We start from the raw sequence: 18,797 nt of genomic DNA, 5'->3' as shown, positions 1-18,797 counted from the left end.
CTCATCATTCCTGGAGAAGTCTTTTTGACAGGGTGCTACATATTTATAGCCACGGCGTACAAGTCAGCTCTTGGGGATTGCAAAGGTTATGCTGATACACCGTTTGGAGATGTTATGGGAGTGGAAGGATTGCCCAGTGTCCGAGATTCATGTGGCATGCAGGTGGCCAACTTTGATCTATCAATCGTTACAGCGTAAGTCAAAGGGGAAAAAGAAAGAAAAAATCTCTTAGTACATTTATATTTATTAACAATCCTTCTCGCAACAGTATTATGTCGGGCGGATGTATCTTGACGGAAATCTTCAACATAATTCTCCATTGCCGCTAAGATTGATCCTCTGACTTGTTTTGGTGAACAGCAGTTTAAGCCGCTTATAGCCTCTCTAAGGCGCGAAGAGTTGGAATAATAACCAGAAAGGCTATATCAACGTAAGGGGCGGTTTGTACTATCAACGATCAGATAGTTGACTACGGAGGGTTGAAGGAGCTGAAGGGCCCCTTGCAAGCGAACGATGAGATTTAGATAGACTAAATATTAAATTCCATAAAAGCAACTCCCTAAAGTACTTGGAGCATAACGTGACAAAAAAAATGAGGCTGTTCAATAACAAGCCAGTTTAGAGCAGAAATCATGAATTGTAGTACAGTAGATAAATCGCTCATTTTTAACACAAGTCTTACTTGTGTGAAGAATTACGAAAAAGACATCGCGGGGAATGAGAAAAGGAGCAAAGAGAGTAATCTAGAACACTAAAGGCACTAAAACTCAGTTACGATCTAGGAGAGGTGACTAGAAACTAGAATGCAATAGTAATGAAGAAGAACTAAACTGAAGACGAGCTGAGGAGCAGGAAACAACTAGGTGTGCCGCAGTAGGTCACGTAAAGAAAAACAATCTATACCCATTATACCAACGTTAGAGGAGGCAAAGGACAGCATTTGTCAAATACGTCCCTTGACAGAATGGCCATTGCCGTCTGCGCCCACTCTGGAGTCTCAGCAAAGCTAACTTAGCTTCAACCCGAGATTCTCAGATGTATAGTCATTGTCAGTTATCTTTAATTGTCGCTGCCTCGTCTTCTTTTACCTGTCTCGCAGAGTCTTAAACAGGATATGTTCTCGGTCGTCGCGGAGGGCCTTTGGCGGCAGTAGGTGTGAGATCCCGATAACAGGAGACTTTTGGTAGAATGAAGCTTCAAATTCTGAATGCTCATAAACCCAGTATGCGGATTCTACAGTTTTGTTCGAAATCAGTTTAGATAAAACTGTTTCGCTCTTCCATACTTCACTTCGAAATCTTGGTCTTTAAACTAGTGGACAGTAGCTGATTGATGAATATATGTACTGAGTGATGCTGATGTGGGAATAAAGTCATATCAGGCTTTCATATTCGTGGGCTATTCGCCATAGTTGTGTTATTAAACATTAGTTAAATATTTTGGAGCGTATCCGTATTTAAAGCCTTGCGATCCAGCGCAGCGCATCCAATTCCCATCATTGCCATAAGAATGTGCAGAGCCAGCTGCATAAAACCACAAGTAGCGCCACCAAAACCCAGCGCAGTTCAATGGTAAACTTTGTTTCAAGCCAGCGTTGCCATGCTTTCATGCCCCGTTTGCGGTTGGGACAAGTGGGAGTGCCGTAGATGATGCAGCCCAGCCCAGGCCGTGATTCACACTCGATGTGCTCTCGCCGGCGCTTCATCAGCAGCCTGTTTCATATTAGCATTTATTCATAGCTAGATGTAGGAGTGGGATGTGGCATACGGTACGCTGCCTCTGCAAAACCTCAAGTCTGTTCCCAAGTCGCAGCGTTTGGAATTGGGACACTCCAGATGAAGGCGTCGGCGCTCAACCAGCCACTCCACCTTGAGCTCGATACCCGTATCGACAAAGCTGTGGAAATATCGGCTGGTATACTTGAGAGACAGTGCGTCGGGATATATCAGCATCTCCGAGATTTGTAGATGAATTTCTGTCGGCAGGCTGAGGAACGAAGCTCGTGACTTGCTGTCCATTTCCGGAAGAGCCCCGCGGTCCTTCTCGGAGCTGCATTGCGAGACGGTGGAGCTCATAGCGGAAGAGCCGGAGGGTGAAATGAGCAGAACGAGTCCAGATGCTGCTTTTCAGCAAGAAACAGGGGATGGCCGCATAAAGGAGAGGGAGGTTTGAAGAAGGCCAAGATGTCTGCTTTTGTGCATGTCCTTTGGCGGCTGCCTTCGCTGTTAGTGAATGTCTGAGCCTGATCCAGGGCTGGCAAGCCACCACAACAACGGGCTGGCCTCCAATACGAGTCGCCGGTTCCCTCATGTGACGGAAACCGAAACGGCGGACACGCGGAAAGGCTGCTCGGATGATGCAGGACTCCAGGCACGGCAGAAGGTCAAACGTGTTGGAGCTGCAAGGCAGCACCATTTACAAGGGCCGCGGCGCCTCTTGGGTGGCTGGGACCTGCGTCTAGTGGAGGCTGCTGGACTGACACACTCACTAGGGTCCGCTAGGACAGGCAGCGATGGAGTCTTTACGGGTGCCTGATCTCGGCCCGCCGGTCCCTATAGAGGCCGGATAACAGGCCTGGACGTCGATCTCAGATGTCTGGTTTGTTTGTTTGTTTTGCTGTCGAGTATCGGAGCGCGGTGCTTGGAGAAACGTGGCTTTGTGCTAGTTTGGTTGTGGCATGGTCGAAAGGGGCAGAGGCCGCATCTAGAAAGAGGCACATGAGCTTGACGTCAACGGGCCAACCAGAGAATATGGAGGGACTGTTCTGGATGCTGTTGGCGAGTCCTGCCGACATCTGGAACACAGTCCTACGTGGTCCCTGAGATGTGCAAGGACTCATATCCCTGCGATGCGGCTGACTACTAACAGCATCCCTCGCCGGAATATAAATGACAGCCCCGCCAACGGTGGCAATCTTTCTATTTTTATAGCGGCTTGGTGACAGGTGGTGTTCACTTTTATGAGAAAGTGTACAGAGTTTCAGGGCAGAGTACAAAGTACATACGCAGCCCAGAAGAGCGGTTGGTGTGCTTCACATCGACTGTTTCGCGCCTAATAATGCTGAAAATAATTGACAAGGCAATAAAGGCAGTGTTGCAACAATAAGTCTTCCGACACCTTTTCACTTTTATGTCAAGAAAATTGTCCTACCCATCTTTGACTGAGTTATATTGATCTCCAGTCTACAACCAGATACATTTTGACCACGTTTTTGGTGGGTCTACACTGGCCCAGCAAAGAAACAGCTATTCACGTTGGACCTCGATCAACATTTAATACGGCATGAGGCCTGAATAGCGAAGTGTGATAGACTTATGAAATAATATGAATACCGATAGTGTCTGTGGATAAACAGGTTACCTGCATACAATTGGTACGAGTGCGGAAGAGTGAAAATACTGTATGTGAACTTCTAGTGAGGGCCCCTACGCCACTCGAGAGCGCAATGTGGAGACATACTCCCGCCAACTCTTGCTCCAAGCCACATAAAAGTTGGTGCTACAGTTTGGTATTTCTCATCAACTTTTAGCAGCTGCATCCTCATCGTTTTCTGCCATCAGATACTGACACAGGGCGCCATCTGCATCCTAGATCATTCAATCTCTTCTGTTGCAAACGAAGCGAGTGTAATTAGCTGCCAGAGTCCGAATATTTCGGATCGCCGCGATGCCTCGAAAAGTGCGTCATGTCCGCATGATTTATCTTCCATCATGAGTCTGCTCTAACCATTTTATTCCCTTCTAGTTCATCACACAAGATGTTAAAGACCAAAACCGTGAAATCCAACGGCGTTCCAGAGCCCGGCGCGCTGAAGTAATGAACGATCTCAAGAAACAGGTGGAAGCCTATCAGCAGCAGGGTGCAACGGCGTCTTTGGAGATGCAAAAAGTTGCTCAAGCAGTCGCATTTGAGAACCGGCGCTTGAGGAATTTGCTCAAAATACATGGAGTATCACAAGACGATGTTGAACGATACATTGCAATGCCGTCAGCTCCCCTTTCTGATACACAGGCCAGTTCACATGAGCCTGGCTCCCTCAGGTGCAGAGCATGTGGCAGCACATCTATTGTGGCAGAAAAGCTTCCGGTTGCATTACTAGCTGATCAATCCCGTGTGGGTTCAAACATCTCACAGGAAGATACTTATCCACAGCCTTCAACTTCCGTACGATCCATGCCGATTCTACCGGACAAGAACATCGCAATAGAGACTGTCCCAACGGCAGTCGCTTTACCACCACGATCCAATATTTCTCATCAAGTTAGCGGCAAGCGCAGCCAAGAAGAGTCAAATTATGGACACCAATCTCAAAATCGCACATCTTACACAAGCAAAGACAAAGACAAGAATTGCAATGGTCAGACATCCTTGGACGTTGAGGCTCCTCTCTCAATGCCACGCGATCCCCATTACGCATCTACGAGAAAGGATCATTCCGACGTTATGGAAACTTCTTGTGATACGGCGGCATCCATTCTCGTGGATCTTCATCACCATGCAGATACTCAGCGTGCTCGTGCTGCTCTCGGCTGCAAGGGGCCAAACAGTTGTACTGTCAACAACATCAAGATATTTCAATTACTAGAAAACTTTTCTTGATACCTTTTCAACATCAACACTAGCTATTACTCCTCAAATAACATCTGGCTTTCTACCATACATAGCATCTCTCACAGAGCATCTCAAATACCTCATTTCCAACCCCATCTAGCAGCAATCCATCGAAGGGCATACACCAATCCCAGCAACACCGGCACTTCAATCAACGGTCCTACAGTGGAGGCCAATGCCTGATCACTATTCGGACCAAACGTCGCTACCGCCACCGCGATGGCCAACTCGAAGTTGTTACTTGCTGCTGTAAAGCTTTGCGTAACAAGAAACTGGTATTCGAAGCCCAGCATCCGGCAAATGCTTACGGTCGTAAAGAATACAATGGTGAAATATACAATGAGGGGAGCTGCAACACGAATGACGGAAACAACCTGATGCACTACCTGGTGGCCTTGAGCAGCAAAGAGGACCAAAATGGTGTACAAGAGCCCAATGAGCGACCAGGGCGAGGCAAAGCGAATAAAGACACGGTCATACCATGCTGGTCCTGCGAGAAACCGCAGCGTGAATCTTGTGAATACAGCTGCGCCAAGGGGGATGCCCAGAAAAGCGGCCACACTAGTTGCAACGACGGAATAAGAGATGGAGCCAACATCTTCGTGGCTGATGACACGGATGAAGAAGATGGCGAGTGGCGCGAAGAGAACCATCTGAAGAATAGAATTGACCGCAACTAGGATGGCGCAGTAGTCATTGTTGCCGCCAGCGAGGGCATTCCAGATCAAGACCTGGTCCCATGCGTGTTAGCATTATCCTAGGGGTGCTTCCATTAGGGCAAACTGGATGAACAAACCATGGCAATACATCTCCCTAGACCTACGAGAATGAGGCCGCTGCGAAGAGCACTTTTATCAGGAAGAAATGCCCATGAAAGAGCAAGCTGGTAGATTATAAGTATTGGCCGTTCGGATGGGGGTGGAAGCGGAAGAACAGAAACTAACCATCAAAAAGGGGGCTATGATCCAATTGATGAAGACACTGAAACCTATTTGCTTCCATAACTCTTTTTTGGACAACACTTTGTGTAACGACTCGTATTGGACTTTGCATAGAATCGGATACATCATTACCAACAGCCCAATAGCTACATTACCGTAAGTATGCAGATTGTAAAACAGGTTTAGGAAGTAAAGACCTACCTATTGGGATGGATACACCAACAAATGTCCCCTTTTCTAGAGCTGGTGACATTGACGGGACAAAGTTGCCAAGAATAATGCCAACAGCCATTGCCAGGAAGATCCAGACGGCGAGGAAACGATCCAGCAGGCCCAGGGACGCAAAAGCAGAGAAATTCCTCTTCCGCTGCAATTCATTGTTGTTCTCCTCTTGACCTTCTGTTTGTACCGTTATTTTCTCTGGCTGTATCTCCATTGTTTGGCCGAAAATGTGCTGAAAATCGACCGAATATGGGTTCTTAGTGGGCTTCGACAAGGGCGTATCTCGCACTATTTGGGGACAATTATTCGGTGGTAAATATACCCGGCAACAGTAATAACAAAATTTAATGATTCAAAATCTTAAATAAAGTCTTTCTTGATGGTTTAGAGAGAATCTGATGCTATAGCATTGCGATCATGTCCAAAGTCTTTATACCAACATCCCTAGTAGTAAGAATTAGGTGAACTGTGAGGAGGGTGGAGCTGCAATTGAAGTAACCAATGAAACGCAGGGCATGACACACTCCCTCGCCTCCATAGTAACAAGATGCGACGAGCTTAGAAATTTACAAACTTTTTAGTTATCCAGTCTTCTTTCGACTGGCGAAGAAACTATGAAGAAGAGTGTGCATTTAGCAAATATATATTAACACTTGTCTTGACGTGCCCTGATAAGACAACTAATTGACCTGTGGGACTCGTTTTCTACATGTAATCAATCTGCCATCTTACATCGAGCATAACTACCCCTAAAGAACCAGAGAGCTCAAACTGACATTACATAAAGAAAAAAAGCATCGTGAAAATCTGTAAGCTCACAAGAAAAGTTCCACTAAGCGCAGCAGATGTAACTGCACTGTTGCGAGACCCAGAGCCTGAACCTGAGCCAGAGCCAGGGCTATTAGAAGGGCCGTCGTTGTCAGTAAAGTTGGCTGGAGGATTCGACTGCCCGGTACTGTTGGCAACATCCTTGTACTCAATTCCTCCGACCCAGACCCTCGCAATATCTCTAGTGTTGGAGATGTTGACCAGCGGGTTGCTGTTAAGTAAAACCAAGTCAGCCCGCATACCAGGTGTAATCTGGCCGCGGTCCGTCAACTGGTGATGCTGAGCAGGGAGTATGGTTGCTGCTCGAAGAGCTTCGAGTGGAGTTAATCCGGCCTCGACCAGATTTTCCAACTCAAAATGGAGAGTTAGTCCCCACGGTATAGAGATGTTGGCGGTGACTGTTCCGACGGAGTCTGTGCCAGCCAAGATGGGTATGCCGGCAGCATGAATGGCTTTGACGTTGTCGTAAACATTTTGATAGTTATCTGGCCCACCAACCTTGTGGCCTGTAAAAGTCAATAATTCGACGTTGGAAAAGGCGTATCGAGCAATATTCATAGTCGGAGTGCTCCAGGTAGTGGAAGACTTCCGAACGGTCAGAATATTGGAAGCGTTGATACGGCCATTTGTAGGAATATGTTGAATGCCGTTTGTGCCCGAGATGGCAGCTTGTGTCCAAGCATTGAGATCAGAAGCATGAGTCATGGACAATTTGCCAAGATTGTGAACAGCGTCAACAAGAGCATTTTGCATGCTCTGGCTGGGACCATTAGTCTCGGCAGTGATCTTGTAAAAGTCGGAGTTGTTGCCAAAGGTGTAGGATACGACCTCTGTGGCATTTTGGTCGGGATAAATGAGGTACGGCGCAGTAAGATTGAATGTCTTGGAGTGCTGACTGCCGGGTCCAGTAGCTGGTATACCGGCTGAGATGAACGATGCCACGCCCTCTACATCACGGAGAGGGGCGCATTGAGTGTAGTTTCGACATGCCATGTTGATGGCGGTGGTGACTCCATAAGAAGCCAATATCTCTAAGCCAGCGATACTAGATATATGGACATGGCTGTCAATCAGACCAGGAATTAGTACGCCTCCATTGCCGTCAACTGTGGTCACGATATTGCTTGTGTCGTTGCTGATATTCTCGCCATCGATAATGACAGTTTGAAGAGCAGTGAGTTTGACGCCATCAAATACGCGAACATTTTTGATAGCAGTCTTTGTTCGTGGTGCAGACTCTTGTCTTCGGACCATGTCATTGGGGTCTGGTGTTCGCTCGTGCAATAGATGCTCGAGACAAGCAAGACTGCCTGGTAAAAATACTCCAGCGAGTGTAAAGAGCTGAGCTGGTTTCATTTTGAGAAGAAGGATAAATGATAGATGTTAGAAAGTTGGATAAATGATAGGTGTTAGAAAGTTGGCTGTCGAATAGGATCGAAAGTGCAACTCTCAATTATTAAATGTTATAAAGGTTGTCTTGATACTGCAGTCTATATTAATTGCCAAGAGGGACTCACAGATTTATATCTGATCATTACAATTCTTACTTTGTGTCCCCAATTCCATCCTAATTTCAGGCTTCCTTGAATTCTCCTGCATATTCGTACACTAAACTTCTACCAGAGACAACACCTCATGTACAGGGATTTCTACGCTTCCATAGGGCTTATGCATTCACAAGTATGAAACGTTTCCTGGAGAAATCGTCTTATTGCTACGGGGCTATGTTGAGGATTAAACGAACAGAGCTCGGACACGTTCTGGACGAAGTGACGATGTATGTGTTTAGTTTAGCGTACGAAGTCATCAATCTCCATTGCATTAGTTGACCTCTCCCCCAACAGCGTAGGATGACGCCCATCGAGATGCTGATTGGAGGAGCCACCACCACTGCATCCTGCAAAACTTACAGGGATCGGGCTCGTACACTAAGTCAGAGAAGGATAGCCTAGGGGTCCAACTATCTTCAGGTCTGCCTCTGCTATTCTCGTCCTGTAAAGCCTCGCCGGGCTGTGGAGTTTCGCAGCACTTGTGCAAATGCGCCTCGCCTGACTTTGCCTCATTGCGAAACGGCCTCCAGCTGTCTCTCGTCTCCATCTTTGCGATACCCATGCTCCATAAATGCATCGGACGCGGCGCCACCTGAATGCGGAGCAATTTAATTGAAAGACCCAGAGAAGAGTCTATCAAAGCCCAAGTAAATAGAGGGAAACATGGGTGGAGGTTCCCGAACATTTCACCACAAGTCGAGGAATGGCTGCAGCCGTTGCAAGAAGCGACGCGTCAGGGTTCGTTTATTCCACATCTTGTCTATTAGAATCATCCAGCATTGATTGCTCATACTTGCATCCTTTCATCAAATAGTGTAATTTACAAGCGCCAAGCTGTGCCAACTGCACTAGGAGAGGTGAAGTTTGCGACTACCGGTTTCTCGGCATAGGCCCGCAGGACCATGTATTTGCGCCCAATAGTCATACTTCATATATGAGGAGGCGCCGACACTCAACTGTCTCCTCAAGGACGCCACCGCCGGCTGGGTCTGTGCTGCCGTCCACATCTCTAGCTCCAACGACACAGTCAAGCGCGGGTGCTGAGTCTATAAAACCGGCATCTCCTTTTGGAGTTCATAGCCTGGCGTTGAGCTCCATGCGAGAAGACGAAAAGGACCTTATTCAGAGTCAGCTCGCTGATCAAGCAGATCCCAGCGAGTACGTTGAACATAATATGGCAGCAATTTCCACACTCCACGACAAATCCACCGACTTATTACTTCCCGATGATGGTGGTAACAACCTAGACCTCGCTGCGTATCAGCACCACAGTACAGCATCCAGCAAATTTCGACAGTCAGTAGGCGCCATCAACGATCGCAACTGGTTCAAGGTCCTCCTCTTCGCCATCTCCGTCCTCATCTTCCACTTTGACATCCACAGAAGAGCAAAGCGTGGACTCTCAGATGATGAATTCATGGAGCCCATCTTGGCACTACGAGGAGCTGCACTTCTAGGTATGGAGCTTGGTCCATGGCTGATGAAGAGTAGACTACTCGCTGCTATTAAACGGCGTGTCGAGGGTGAAAAACCACCTTGGGATGATCTCGCAGAACAAGCCATCTCGAATCTACAATTAGCAAACGAGACATTGTCGCCGCTTCAAACGCGTGCAATCTACCGAGATACCCTAAACAAGCTACAGTTTTGGTTGCGACTTTCATCGTGCAAACCGCGAACTTGGCTGCACTTTGTCTGGTGGCCGGGGGCTGTCGACCAGGAATATCTGGACCTTCTGGCGCGGAAAGACCAAATGGCGATGGTCATTCTCGTCCACTGGTGCGCGGTGATGAAATCTTCGCCGAAAAAGTGGTTTATGGAAGGATGGGCTGAAAATGTTTCTCGGCCCGTGATTCCACAGATTGGACCAGAGTGGGATGGTGTTATGGAGTGGCCACTATCGAGAATAAGAGCGGCTGCTGGCAAGTGATTCGGTTGTCCATAATATGCTATTCATTTGTAATATAATTCATCATCAGCTAGAAAAATGTAATACCCTCATAGAGTCAAGTAACAGAGCATCCATAAATATTCAGCTTACACCGTCCCCTCTCGTCCCCAATCTGTTGGCTCACTGCTCATCTCAAACTCAATCTTCTTCGCCTTTACAAACTGCCCATGTTTCAACAATGGTGTCTTGACTTCCTCTCCATCAACCTTTAAACTCTTCACAAATGCCTTCCCTTCAGAGCCCGCTCCCGGTGCTGAAATAACCAGCGTGTGCTCTTTTCCATCATCTCCCGGCCCCGGAGGTAGTTGAATCTCCACCTTGTCAAAGAATGGGGTGGCGACAACATACTCGTCGCTCGCCGGGTTGACAGGATAGAAGCCCAGCGCCGACAAAACGTACCACGCACTCATTTGCCCCAAATCCTCATTGCCGCTGAGCCCTGACGCCGTTGCGTTGTAGTTCTCCCACGCAAGTTCGCGAACTTGTCGTGCCGCATCGGCAGGATACCCGATAGCAGAGTATAAATAAGGAGCGTGATGCGAAGGTTCGTTGCTGTGCATATTATGGCCTCCCGCGAAATATTCGTCCATGCGAGCCTTCATGGCCTTCTTGCCGCCTTTGAATAGCGAAGCCAGGCCACCAACATCGTGCATTACATTCAGCGTGTAGATCCATTTATCGCCTTCGGTCCATCCCCAAGTATCATTCGCCCACGAACCGTTTGCGTTGCGGGCCTGCATAAACTCGGTTTCTGGGTTCCAGAGCTTCCTGTAGTTTTGCGAACGCTCTCTCAGCTCCTTTGCATGTTCGAGATCTCCAGCATGTTCGGCAACTACAGCAGCAGCATAGTCATCGAAAGAATAATCAAGAGTGCGGCTACCAGACTCGGCCCAGCGATCATTGTCGACCCATCCGTGTTCGAGGTAGCTTGTTAGCCCAGCTCGACATTCGTAAGGAGTGCTTGGTTCTCTGGAGTAATAAAGCAAGTCGGTGTCATTCTCAGGTGGCACGTAAGCGTCTACATAGACGGCATCCCACGCTTTAGCGACATCAAAGTCGTCAAATCCTCGGATCAAGGCATTTGCAATCACAGCGTCAACGTGAGTTGCAATCATTTCGTTATTCTCAATCATGTTGTTCCACAGGGGCAATCGACCAGACCAGTCGAATATCCGTAATAGAGAGCGCATCATGGAATCGACCCGATCCGGAGCAAAGATGGTAAGCAGCGAGTGCTCTGCTCGGTACGTATCCCAGATCGACCACGACTGGTAATATGAATCATTTGCTTCATGAACGCTGTCTGTGTATCCACTATAGAAGCGGCGCAAACCACCCTCAGACGAAGTTGTAGGCTCGGAATAGTCGCTAGGATACTGAAGAGCGTGGAAAAGGCCCGTGTAAAAGATGGTTTGGGGGTCGTGGTCTGCATCGGTCTCGTTCACTCCAGAGATTTTGATGCGGCCGAGTCTTTCTAACCAGGCGGACTTGACGTTGTCGACTGTCGTTTCGAATGTTGTCCCATCTGGTATGTCGATATCGAGATTCTTCCTTGCTTGCTCCACGCTTACATACGAGACTCCAGTCCTCACCTCAACTCTCTGAACCGACTCATCGAAGGTGACATATGCACCGACAAACTTATCCTCAATGTATTTTCGCCCTTTGTACAACTCACCCGCTCTAGTAACCCCGTAGGAGGCAAACGGTGCAGAAAAGCGCGATACAAAGTAGAGTCTAAATGACTCCGGCTTATCTGGGCCCAGCAAGTATTCCTGTCGCTGGCTATTACTTCCAGATACCTCCTGAGTCTCGGGGTCAATCTCGACGTGGCCCGTCCAATTGAGGCGGCTGGCCTGTATAATAAAATAAGGCTGTCGTGACTGGGTATCTTGGAAATCAACGCGAAGATGGCCAACATGGGCCGATGCACTCATCGCTACTTGTATGGAGTTTTCGTACTTGGTTTCCTCCAGGTAATTGGAAGCATTCGCAGATGAGCTTTGCACAGTATATTGGGCCTCTGGCTCAAAGACATAATCCCGTCTCCTTACACGACCGTTGGCGCCCTCAATCACGTCCTTATTTGGGATAAAGTTGGCGCCTCCTGGGCATGGAGGACAGGCATCTCCGAGAAGATCTGATGTTGCTTGTTCGGTGAGATTCCACCCGAATTCGCCCCCCGAGTCTGCATCAAGCGTCACTTCGTATACGTAGGGCGTGCTCCTCTCATCTCCCTTTTTGAATGCCAGTCCCCGGTGCTGGAACTGGTGGTGTATTTCATCTCCAAGCCCTGGCATAAGCGCTACATGGCCGTTTTCGCCTATCCAGATGGCCGGCTGGTGAGTCGCTTGAAAGCCGTGCATGCGGCGGTCGCGGTCGTTGTAGGGGACTTGTGAGATGAAGTTTTCGCGCGTCTGAGGCGTCCATCGCGTCATTCCAAATGGCGGCGATACGGACGGAATCATGCCGCCGAGATCGTTGGGATCGTAGCCCCGGGTGCCGACGAGAGGGTTGACATATTTCAAGACACCTGCGTTGGCGTGATAGTCACTGCTTACGGGCTGTGAAGCTGACTCTGGTGACAAAGATAGAACTATCGCATATGAGGCCAAAGATGAGAGGGCCAATCGTGATGGTAGATACTTCATTGTTGCAGGCGTTTTACAGCAACAGCATTCGCTGAAGCTCACATTTGAGAGGAATGAGACGGAGCAGATAAATAGTCAAGATATAGAGCGGCGGTAAAGCAGAGCGCGCAAATGACTAAGATCTCGTGCTGGCCACCTGACCTACAGACAAGGACTCAAAAACACAAATGTTACCCAACTTGAGTTGATATGCAATTCGGCCTGCGATTTGTAGCTTGCAAAATACAACGCCGAGGCAGTAGTCGCGATATTCTACATGTACCTCCATGCAGCCACCTTTTCGGTCCATTCCGGCGGTAGAAGCGTCGATCGTCCACTTTTTGCGGGGTTCCAGTCAATATGGCCTTTTGCATTGAAACAATAGAGTAGCCCATAAGTTTGGACATTCTGGTTCATTATGATACCTGAGTAGCAAGTTGAGGATACCATAGGTTTATGACAGCAGTAACAAGAGCAGCTTCGCCAGAGTAGTTGCATGCGCTTAAAGTACATGTACCTATGATGAGAAGATGGGTGCATTATAAGCGCCTTCACTGCCTCGAGGGAGGTGAAAAATGCTGTGAAGCGGCTGCATTGCAGCTTATGAGGCTATACACTGCGGCTAAACACTGCGGCTGCAAAATCAACGTTTCTAAATCAAGACGATTCTATCTATCTATTCTCTAAACAAGAAGAATTTAGTTATCAATATTGGCCTTTTGAGTGTTAACCAGGCAGCACATAATTCTCGCAACCGCTATGAAGAACAAGGTTTCAGATGTAATGAACTGCTACCTAGGAATGTAGAGTCACCTCGCCTCTCAACAGTATAAGAACTCTCAAACAAGCAAATAGGTATTTTCCAAGTTGTAAATTGCTATATATTATCATCATTATAGTTGTCAACAGTCATTCTTGCCAATGTTTTATGAAATTGATGCTCTCATTATATAGTTCTCATAGCACTAAGAGACGGTAGCCCATCTATATTATATCGCCAACTTTTTCATGCATACAATCTCGTCTCATCATAGCTTCGTTCCACTTAGATATCGACCTTGATGACTACCTTGCCCTTTGCCTTCTTCTGCTCAACTTTGTCATAGGCAGCCTGAAAGTCCTCAAACTCAACCACGCTGTCAATCTGCGGCTTCAATCCTCGCTCATCAATAAAGTCGGCAATCTCCTTCAAATCATCGCCCTTGCAATCCATAAGGAACCAAGTGCTCTTTGCCAAATCCTTTGTAACAGACCCAGGTTTCAACTCGTCCGGGCTGCCAACAACACTCAGCAAGACGCCGTTCTTCTTCACCGCGGACCAGCATTCCGCTAGAGTTGGTCCACCAACGCAGTCGAGGACCAAGTCCACTTCACGAGAAGCGTCTTCTTGAGCCCAGTCTGCGATAGATTGTTTCTTGTAATCGATAATCTCTGTGGCTCCGGCCTTCTTAGCCTCCTCGATGCTGAAACTACCGCACTGCGCAACCACAGCGCCTGCGCCAGCGGCAGCGGCAAAATGAAGCGCCCAAGCTCCCACGCTGCCACTTGCGCCCGTGATGAGGACTCTCAACTTGCTGTTGTGGGCTCTTGCGTCGGCATCTCCGCTAATCCCCTTCTTGTCCAAAATTCCCTGCGTAAAGAGTCCTTGCCAAGCAGTCAAGGTACTCAATGGCGTTGCGGATGCCTCAATCCAATCTAGTGTCTTGGGCTTCAATGCCAATTCTTCTGTGTGAATGATCGTATATTCTCGTAAACATCCTGGAAACCTAGCATGGAGGCGAAAGTATACCTCGTCTCCAGGCTTGAAAGGGCTGGAGGGTGGCGAAGTAGCGATGATACCAGCAGCTTCAGTTCCGGGGACACGCTCTCGGTTCGGGGGGAAGAGACTGGGGAAGTTGACCTCCCAGCCTAATTCGCCGAGGCACGGTGCTGTAGCTTTGATCTTGACGAGATGCTCTTCTGGGCCAGAAGCTTTAGGAATGGGTGTTTGTAAAAGTTTCAATGTTGTGAGCTTGGGATCTTGCTGGTAAACAGCCTTGATGGTTGTGGGGAGATTGGTTGTGGCCATCTTGACGTATTGGTTGGCAATAGTCAACAGGTTTCGCATTACTTCAGACAGAAGAAAACAATAAGAAAAAAGAATTTGTATAACAAATATAAGTTATCTAACATTCCGAAAGTCCAAATGCCTTTATACTTTTCCTTTTCCCAGTTCACGTCATTGCCACACTCAGGAAGCTCATAGTGCGAATGAGTAAATCCATCGGGTAGCCTTTCCGCTTGTTCAGCCTCTCCCAGCCGGGTATCCATGATCTACCCACGAATCGCCGAGTCGCGAAATGCCAGGCTTGGCTACAAAAACCTTAAAAATATTGTTACCTAAATTGCATCATGTGGCTTAAGTGGCGCCGCCGCAGAGACCGATCGCGGGAATCTCGTTATGCCGTTTGTATAAGGTAGGATGATATTCAGGGACTGCCGAAAACCATATGCATCGGGAACAGTAGCCACATTGGAACACGGCTTTTTCTAATTCCACTGACTTATACCCACTTCAAAGTGCCGTCTTTCACTTAGCAAGCATATGGTAATATCATCTCTATTCTGACTGCCGCAATGCCGAACCACTCGCCCCGTGTCTTCGGTCGACCCATCTCCACAGCCCCGGGGGTCCGCTGCCGAAATGTCCCAATGTGGCAGCATAACCCGATTCGGCAGATGCAGTTTGGCTGTTTACAAGTGACGATGCTGCCTATGCAGCTGAAAAAGAGAAGCTGTGTTTTATTTCCATTTTTGTCAACCGACAATCATCTTTATGATGCTGCAACAGCAATGTAGTGTTTCATTTTAGTCAGATACAATGAAGCCTGAGGTTTCAAAGTGAGCATCAGCAACTTCATCGCATAAGCATTATCTCTCAAAATATTAACTCTACATAATAGCATATTATTTTTATTTCACGCATATTTCTGAATCCACAAATCTCTTGCACGCGTGGCCTAATGGTGAACTCCTCCAAAAGTAGACTGGTCACAAGAAAGCTACAAGAGAGAAGCTAGACTTGTGAAGCAGCTACAAAAGACAGTTTAAGATATTGTCATATTAATACCAGCTCCAGTAAAACAGGCAGCTTCGCAGCAATACAAAGCCAGCATCTCAACGTACAAGTAGCCCAACTTGAACATTCATGCTTCACTCAGACTAAGCCATTCGATCCTGATCCCGTATGAGTTGCGCCGCTTGCTCAATCTGCTCTTCAGGAAGCAGGCTTCGCCACACAAAGTAGCACTTCGTCGTAACCCGAGAGTAGTAAGCATTCTCCACAAGGCACATCTTCCTTAATCTCGCATTGTCCCATAACGCAATACCAAGCAAACCGAAAGTGTCGAACGGGACTTCAGGTAAGGGTGAATATGCGTCCCTAAACGCAAGATCCATATAGCGGACGACTCCAAAACTATTTTTATCCGCGTCTATTGGTTTTTGTCCGCAGACTAGACCCTGAATGATGTAATATAGCGGATAGGGTTTCTTGACGAGCAGCTCCAAGCTTTCGATGGGAGGATCGGCAGGGATAAGTCTGTTACCAAGGTCGTAATATTTGGCAAACTTAGTTTTCCTGATATTTGGCTTTGGCATCTCAGTTATCCAACTCCGGATCTCAATAGCTGGGGGGCGGGGGAGTCGATAGTAATCTGCCAGTGATCTCTGCGGGGATTCACCATCTTCACCACCGAGCCGGCGTAAATACCCGCCAACGGTCATGGCTTCTTGTTCCATGCCATTAAGATAAAGGTCGGGAGAAGTCACAAAATCTTCTGGTGTAATATTCGCGATTTCTGCCATATCTTCTGCCGACCAGCCCAAACCATTTGGGTCTCTTATTGCCAAACGCTGTACTTCTCCAACCAGTTGCATCTTCCATAAGGCCCTCGCGACTCGCATTTCTTCAACCCAGCTGGGAGACCAACCATAGTTTTCCGTGACTGGCTCTCCAAAAGCACGAGTCCATGAATGCGTGGTGTTTTGCAAAAAGTCATCCAGACTGAAGTCCCGATTATCGCAGTGGTATGGGTTACATATACTCTTGTTACGCAGGCGCTCCAGATAGAACTCCAAGCAGGTATATGTCAAGACAGAGATTCGACACGCTGTCGCTAGGCAGGAGCGTAAAGATTCAAGACCAGCAGCCTTCAAGCTATCCGATGGCAGTGTAAGAGGTGGGGAGCGATAGCCACCACTCATCCACGGATCCTGTTGCTCGAACAGCGTCTTGAAATCACGCAGATTATCGAAAGGCAGAGCAGAAGAACGGGTCAGTATCACGGCCCGGACCAAGTGCTGGATTTCTATTTTGAGAGGGCACATTGGAAGTACAGCCTCTATTACTTCATTGGCATAGCGATCAAAAATGCGTGATGAAACCGGCGATGCTCTGATGAGGTTGTAGAGGGCATCCAGATCTGTCAGCTCGCACATGATATCCAGCATAATTTCGATTGGAAGAGTCTCCAAAGACGGCTGATGAGAGCGCAGACGTTTCCAGAGCCGGGACAGGCGTCTCCCAAGATGGTGTCTCCAAAGACGGCCCCAAGGGCCACGGATGAGAGAATGGAAATCCGGCTTCATGCTCAGTCCTTGAAGAAGCTGGCCTTTTCTAATTGCACAGATAGATGGAATAGTGGTCGAGGTGCTGCTTGCGGTGAATGAATTGGCTGGAGGAAGCGTTGAGAAAGAGTTTGCCTTTGTTTTGACGGACAACGTTAAATTTTGCCTTGTAGGAAGCGTCTAAAAGTCCATACGGTTCCTCTTGGTCTGAATCTTGGCGTAAATAGTTCCATTATTGTGTAGTGAATATATGCCGTAGTTATATATTCAGGAACTGCTAACAGTAGCTCAACGAGTTTTGAACAGTGGCTCAAAGTGTTTTGAACAATAGGCCAAGGCATAGCTATTAAAAGTTGAACAGTCGCAATTACCACCTTCTTGTCAGGTGACATGAATCTTTGCCACAACTGGCGAGAGCCGTGTTGCTACAGAGGAACATAAACTGAACAAAGGATCTGAGTTATCAACACGGGATGCAGGAAGAAATAATTCCATTAGAAGTACATGTGTGTACCTACTGTTCAGGAATGAATCATACTTTTTATTTACTCTTTTTAAAAGGCTACTAATACAAAAAGCATCACGGCATTGCTCAATGGGACCAAAAAATAACCTTTTATAACAACTTGTGTTTGGGATAAGGACTTGGTAATTTACATGGGAGACAGCCAAAATTTCCGGGTAGGCTGTTAGCTATGTCGTCGTGATGATCGACTCGCTTACACAAGTCACCTAGCTCAACGATACATGTACTAATTCACTGTCAATTCACACAACTTACGGAAAAGCAAACTCTGAAAGTCCATTAACCAGTGGAATCTTGACTGAGTCTAGTGATCTGATTGTGCGTTTGAATACGTTATATGATAATCCTGGTATGCATACCGCTGCCCGTAGTCTTACAACAAAACTCCTCCGTAATGCCAAGTACCTATCTAGAATCGCTACAACATCTCCCGCGGGAATAAAGCTCGGGGCATTTGTCACCGCATCATGGGCAACAAGAGCACGGATACACGTAGCATCGCATCCAAAGACCCTTACAGGTACATAGACTTACGTGGCTGGAGATCTCGCTTGCAGCCCCAATTGCAGGGTCCAGGGCGATCTCCAGAAAAAAAAAAAGACGGGGAAAAAAAACGCCAATCCCCCCCTGAAAAGCCGCGCGCACGGATTTCACTGCTGTGAAACGAATAAAGAGGGCAAAAGATTGATAGCCTGTTGAAGTGCTACAGCAGTAGTAGTTGTGAAGACTTACCTGCCTATTCTGTCTCTTCTGCTGTCTCTCCTGGGCCAGGCCATGTTTTGGACTTTTTCCAAGCCAAGAGTTTCATTTCACTTCTGCATCGTGTAATCCCGGGCCCTCCAAGCACACCGGCGCCCCGTGAGCTGTTATGCGCATTATCGTCACCGCTAAACTGCGGCGCCAAGAAACGGTTTAGAATCACGTCCCCGT

General features: G+C 47.6%; 8 protein-coding genes across 8 annotated transcripts; 2 read left to right on the top strand and 6 right to left on the bottom strand.

The window, feature by feature from the left end:
• Positions 1-1,495: 1,495 nt before the first annotated feature.
• On the bottom strand, positions 1,496-2,075 carry TrAtP1_007451 (uncharacterized protein; the record flags this gene model as incomplete). The annotated part of the gene is made up of 2 exons (XM_014093065.2): positions 1,496-1,712; positions 1,768-2,075. The coding sequence occupies 2 exons, from the start codon at positions 2,073-2,075 to the stop codon at positions 1,496-1,498; spliced, it is 525 nt and encodes a 174-aa protein (XP_013948540.2).
• Positions 2,076-3,666: 1,591 nt separating this feature from the next.
• Positions 3,667-4,599, top strand: TrAtP1_007450 (uncharacterized protein; the record flags this gene model as incomplete). Its single annotated transcript, XM_066113528.1, has 2 exons — positions 3,667-3,678; positions 3,745-4,599. The coding sequence occupies 2 exons, from the start codon at positions 3,667-3,669 to the stop codon at positions 4,597-4,599; spliced, it is 867 nt and encodes a 288-aa protein (XP_065969614.1).
• Positions 4,600-4,691: 92 nt separating this feature from the next.
• Positions 4,692-5,264, bottom strand: TrAtP1_007449 (uncharacterized protein; the record flags this gene model as incomplete). The annotated part of the gene is made up of 1 exon (XM_014092843.2): positions 4,692-5,264. The coding sequence occupies one exon, from the start codon at positions 5,262-5,264 to the stop codon at positions 4,692-4,694; it is 573 nt and encodes a 190-aa protein (XP_013948318.2).
• Positions 5,265-6,551: 1,287 nt separating this feature from the next.
• On the bottom strand, positions 6,552-7,958 carry TrAtP1_007448 (uncharacterized protein; the record flags this gene model as incomplete). The annotated part of the gene is made up of 1 exon (XM_014092820.2): positions 6,552-7,958. One exon carries the CDS (start codon positions 7,956-7,958, stop codon positions 6,552-6,554), a length of 1,407 nt encoding a protein of 468 aa, XP_013948295.2.
• A 645-nt stretch (positions 7,959-8,603) lies between these two features.
• TrAtP1_007447 (uncharacterized protein) lies at positions 8,604-10,103 on the top strand. Its single transcript, XM_014093063.2, has 2 exons — positions 8,604-8,890; positions 8,967-10,103. The coding sequence occupies exons 1-2, from the start codon at positions 8,816-8,818 to the stop codon at positions 10,080-10,082; spliced, it is 1,191 nt and encodes a 396-aa protein (XP_013948538.1). The 5' UTR covers positions 8,604-8,815; the 3' UTR covers positions 10,083-10,103.
• Positions 10,104-13,230, bottom strand: TrAtP1_007446 (uncharacterized protein). Its single transcript, XM_066113527.1, has one exon. It carries the CDS (start codon positions 12,752-12,754, stop codon positions 10,190-10,192), a length of 2,565 nt encoding a protein of 854 aa, XP_065969613.1. The 5' UTR covers positions 12,755-13,230; the 3' UTR covers positions 10,104-10,189.
• A 443-nt stretch (positions 13,231-13,673) lies between these two features.
• On the bottom strand, positions 13,674-14,846 carry TrAtP1_007445 (uncharacterized protein). The gene has a single exon (XM_014093061.2). The coding sequence runs from the start codon at positions 14,838-14,840 to the stop codon at positions 13,779-13,781; it is 1,062 nt and encodes a 353-aa protein (XP_013948536.2). The 5' UTR covers positions 14,841-14,846; the 3' UTR covers positions 13,674-13,778.
• Positions 14,847-15,557: 711 nt separating this feature from the next.
• Positions 15,558-17,661, bottom strand: TrAtP1_007444 (uncharacterized protein). The gene has a single exon (XM_014093060.2). It carries the CDS (start codon positions 17,360-17,362, stop codon positions 15,935-15,937), a length of 1,428 nt encoding a protein of 475 aa, XP_013948535.2. The 5' UTR covers positions 17,363-17,661; the 3' UTR covers positions 15,558-15,934.
• Positions 17,662-18,797: the final 1,136 nt, after the last annotated feature.

This window comes from Trichoderma atroviride, chromosome 4 (genome assembly GCF_020647795.1).
Source record: "Trichoderma atroviride chromosome 4, complete sequence".
NCBI classification, from domain to species: domain Eukaryota; kingdom Fungi; phylum Ascomycota; class Sordariomycetes; order Hypocreales; family Hypocreaceae; genus Trichoderma; species Trichoderma atroviride.
This window is presented reverse-complemented; position numbering and strand designations above follow the sequence as displayed.

Excerpts from the sequence above, each read along its gene's own strand:
- TrAtP1_007447 (XM_014093063.2), top strand. The coding sequence starts at position 8,816 with ATGGGTGGAGGTTCCCGAACATTTCACCACAAGTCGAGGAATGGCTGC. Across the intron at positions 8,891-8,966 it reads GCAAGAAGCGACGCGTCAGG|TGTAATTTACAAGCGCCAAG; the intron begins GTTCGTTTATTC and ends TTCATCAAATAG.
- TrAtP1_007446 (XM_066113527.1), bottom strand. The coding sequence starts at position 12,754 with ATGAAGTATCTACCATCACGATTGGCCCTCTCATCTTTGGCCTCATAT.
- TrAtP1_007445 (XM_014093061.2), bottom strand. The coding sequence starts at position 14,840 with ATGCGAAACCTGTTGACTATTGCCAACCAATACGTCAAGATGGCCACA.
- TrAtP1_007444 (XM_014093060.2), bottom strand. The coding sequence starts at position 17,362 with ATGAAGCCGGATTTCCATTCTCTCATCCGTGGCCCTTGGGGCCGTCTT.